The sequence below is a fragment of the Aplysia californica genome, unplaced genomic scaffold (assembly GCF_000002075.1).
Source record: "Aplysia californica isolate F4 #8 unplaced genomic scaffold, AplCal3.0 scaffold00465, whole genome shotgun sequence".
Lineage (NCBI taxonomy): Eukaryota > Metazoa > Mollusca > Gastropoda > Aplysiida > Aplysiidae > Aplysia > Aplysia californica.
Window position 1 is genome coordinate 192,850 of NW_004797735.1, and position 4,341 is coordinate 197,190.

The 4,341-nt window shown below is 36.4% G+C and overlaps 1 protein-coding gene across 3 annotated transcripts in view; it reads left to right on the top strand.

Annotated features, from left to right (window-relative positions):
• Positions 1-148: 148 nt before the first annotated feature.
• The window catches only part of LOC101853253, a 38,104-nt gene continuing 33,911 nt past the window's right edge, over positions 149-4,341 (top strand). For 2 of the 3 annotated variants that reach the window (XM_013086417.2, XM_035971579.1), the window contains exon 1: positions 149-509. In XM_013086417.2, the coding sequence (XP_012941871.1) occupies positions 461-509 (49 nt within the window). In that variant the 5' untranslated portion in view covers positions 149-460. Of the gene's footprint in view, positions 510-3,896; positions 3,939-4,341 lie in introns of all 3 variants that reach the window. The other variant, XM_035971578.1, reaches the window with a different exon arrangement.

Consider the following 4,341-nt stretch of genomic DNA (forward strand, 5'->3'; position numbering starts at 1 on the left):
GGGGTAAATTCGATGTGATTCGGCACTGCTTCCGACTACCATACAGTTCAATTGCTATTTTTCTGTTTGATTGGCAATCACGAAGGCTATTTGGCATTAAGCTGAACTTATTATTATTTATTTTTTAAAACTGTAAATCAACAAGTAATTTTTCTGTGAATGCTTTGAGTTCTGCCGTTGTTATTTTACGTAATTTCTATTTTTAAGAAAGAAAGTAAAAAGAAACACTGGGACACATATCTGCAGAGATACAAAGGGGGCGTCGAGATTCAGCGGTTTTTCTTTTTTTTTTAGAGTTTATTATTGATTTTGTTTCTAATCGTGATCCTGGCATACAAATGGGAAGACAATAAACAAACATGGCGGCGCCCTGGTGCCACGAAAATTTGAGAACAGCTGTTTCCATTTGCTAATGCGAATAAGACGATAATAAAGTCTAACTTTAAACAATTGCTTCAAAATGAATTCCAAGTGCTGTAATTCAGAAGTGACTGTGTACCTTCAAGCATGTAAGTTGCACTTTAGTTTTAGTCTGGCTGGATCTATTCTTGTGTGTGATTATTAGTGTGAATGTGTATTTGTGTGGGTGTGTGAGTGTGGTTGAGTGTGTGTGTGTGTGTTTGTTTTTCTTTTTTTTAATACTTTTTTTTGTCGCAGACTCACTCTATCGCAATTAATGTCGCATTAATTGTCACAAAGTCACTCTGTCGCAATTAGCGCCTACCTTACAATAAATAGCCCTAGAATCTAGATTCTCTAGATCTAGATCTAGAAATCTAGATCAAGTTAGCTCTGGATCACTGTTATATTGTTATTGTTACAATTTGCCACTGCAACTAAAATCTAGACTGTACTCATCAGGCTCAAGGCTAGATCTAGATCTAGATCTACACATAAAATTAATCAAGAGGTTGATTTGAAATTGTAAATTGATTAATTAATGCAAACCCGATTTAAATTTGCTATGCAACAAGTAGCCTAATGACCTAAAAGGGATTGTTATTAGTAGTGTAGGATCATGCTATAAATTGCCACCACAACCATTCCAGATTTTAGTGTAAGTGTAGGCCTATGGAGGCCTCTTGTTATTGATTTTTAGTAACTGTAGATTATCACAAGACATAATTGTTAGGTAACCTTCAAAAATTCGTTATGTGTCAGGACGCGCTGGAGTCAGGCGCTCGTCAATTTTGGGGCATATATGATGAAGTTATTGGTATCATCTTAAAGCCAGTCCATTTGCGCTGCAATTGATGAAAAAAATATCCATTTATCTTGGATAACAGTCAAGATATTGGCGATTGAAGGAGGTGGGGGTTGCCTGGCTTCAGAGGTAAAACTAGTGAGAAAATATCCTTTGCTTGAGTAACTCTCATGCACCTCCAAAACTTAGAGGGGGTAATCTGCAGATTTAATGCATAATATACGCACATCTGCGCGTAATGGGGAGCCTTGGGTTGTTTGAACATGAAGGCGTGGATGGAGAAGTAATTACGCATGAGGGGTGCGTGGCATGCTATGCCCAGTATTTGTAGCCTTGTCCTGGCAGTGATCTGATGCTAGACCTTTTTTTTCGGTCATAAACTGATCAGCATGGCCCTTTTCCTTTTTCTTGCTTCCACACTCAACAAGGCGCACGCAGTGTCTTTCCTTCAGCCCTCTTAGTCTTATTCAAACTGGGTGCTTTTCATGATGACAATGATTTAAATTCTGATTGATATATCATCACAGATATTTTCCTTGATTTTCTTCAGTAGCTATCTCGTATTTTTCATTATTCCTGTTTACTAGAATTTTACGGATACATATGTGTCACGACACGGTTGAATCAGGAGCTCGTCTATTTAGGGCATGTGGAGTTACGTGTATTGGTATAATCTGAAAGTTGGTTTATTTGCCTTTCTTCCAATGAAATAAATATCCATTTATCTAGAAAAGAACTCAAGATATTTGCGATTGAAGAAGGTGAGATTGCCTGGTTTTGGTGGTGAAATTACTGAGAAAATGACCCCCAAGTTTTATAAGTCATATAGCTAAAGAGTCTTTTAAAACTGAAAAATGACATATTTTGTGCCTTTAATCAACCTTTTTCAACAAAATTCACGTGGACATAAAAGAGGTTAAGCCAAAAAAAAAAAAAAAAAAAAAAATTTCCAAACTGGGAGAAAAAATGCCTGTTTCTCCGATTTCATTATTTTGGTTAGCGCCTGATTTCACCACGCTGCCTCACATATGTCTGACACATACTATTTCCTCATACTGAATGCAGATCTAGGATCTAGATCCAGATAAATCGAATCTAGAATAGTATATCATCATCATCATTGCTTTCTCATCCTGCACCAGGGTATAGGCCATGGACAAATACTTTCCACCTTTCTCTATCCTGGGCTCGCCTCTTGATGTTATTCCATGTCTTACCACTTTTCTGAACATCAATTTCTGTGATTCTTTTCCAAGTTCCACACCGTCTTTCCCTTGATCTTTTACCCTGTGGATTCCAGTCCAACACTTTTTTGTTATGCAGCTGCCTGACTTCCTGAGAGTATGTCCAATCCGTACGCCACCGCCTTCTTCCTGCCTCATCTCTGACTGGGATTTGTCTTATTTTCCTTCTCACTTTCTTGTTGGTGACCCTGTCTGTCCATTTGATCCTCAGTAACATTTTTAGACACTTGTTGAAGAAAGCTTGGGTCCTCTTTATGCAAGTCAGTGATGCTTTCCATGTCGCACATGCATGCAACAGGACTGGTTTCACATTTGAATTGAAATAGAGTAGTAGATATTTAGGTCTAAATTTAATCTGTACTTGGATCAACATATTTCATTTTGTTCAACCTCAGTTCATTAGAGTACCTTTTTATCTATCATGCCAGCAATTTTTTTTACTGCAATAGTTCTATTTCTTTGTGCTCCAATCTTCAGTTAAGTAGCAATGCGTTTTATTTAACTGAGGCATGCTTGTTTTAATATTTTCTCATAAAAGTAAAATGTGCAGATAGCAGATGGCTGAGATGGTTGGTCAACAGCTGTCCGGACTCTTATTTTCAGCAACACTTAAGTGTTTATGGTAACAATGGTAACAGGTGTTTTTCAGTGTAACTCAAGCTGGTGACTGTCTGGTAGTGTAGCCACTAGTCTTTTATTGATTTGAGTAAATATTGACAGAACTACCTTGGAGATATTTTTGTGGCCTCCTGGTTCACGGAGTCTCATTGTAGAAATATCATAAATATTGAATGGAGATTTTTTCGTATAAGAGTAATATGAAATTGCAAGTGAATGAACTATAGAGATGTTGGAAAATGAAATGTTCATATTTTTTTAACACACACTCATGTGTACCGTGTTTATGTTTACATGTGTGTTTGTAGATGTGTGTGTGCGTACGCATAGGTGTTAATCAATTTCTTATTAGTAATAGGAAAAGAATACTGAGAAAGGAGGGGAAAGGAGAAAGAGAGTGCAAGAGACAGAGACAGCGATCTGAGAGAGAGAGAGAGATAAAGATAGACTATTAAGTCGGTAAGTAGATAGGTAGACAGATTCTGACAGATTGGCAAAAATTGGCTCAAAATTTTGATGAGAAGGGAAAGGTAGAATAAGTTTCGAATACAGTTGAGCACAGATTATAATCAAACTTGTCGGGGATTGCAAATGTGTTGGACACATTCATAATTTGGATAAACTGATAAAGAAAAATTAAAGATATCGTTTATTAGTCACGGGATAGCAAACTGTACAAGCTCTCCATGATTTTGAGTTTTCCATGTTCATGTTATCTGTCCTTGGCTTCACATTTCAGTTGTTTTGTATGGTGGCATGAACTACTGCCATATATTTATTGTCTGCCAACATTAATGATATGTTTCTTTCTTTTTTTTTTTTCTCGACAGATTTTGTGACAATTGCTACCATTCTGGGAACAGGAATATTAGGTGAGAAGATGAGGAAGCTGTATAAGAATTCATTTTTAGATTTTTTATTAAAAGATAATTCTTAGAACTGAAATACAAATGCATTAGAATCTGCTTAAACCGAGCATAGTGTCAGTCCAAAAGCAGTCAGTAAACTGAAATAAAGTAAAATCCCTGATTTTTCTTTCTCATTCAAACTATCTCTCTAAACCAAAGAAAATCCAGCGGCCCCGCAAACATAGGTTGAAGTGGATTCCACTGTAGTATCTTCACCCAATCTATATCAACTGCAGCTCAGAAGTTCACCATTAGAAGCTGAGCTTTATTTTATATATATATATATAAATCCTTATTGATTTAATTACTACTCGGTGTGTTATTTAAGGTTCACACGTGTATCATAATAATAATAATAATAAATAGC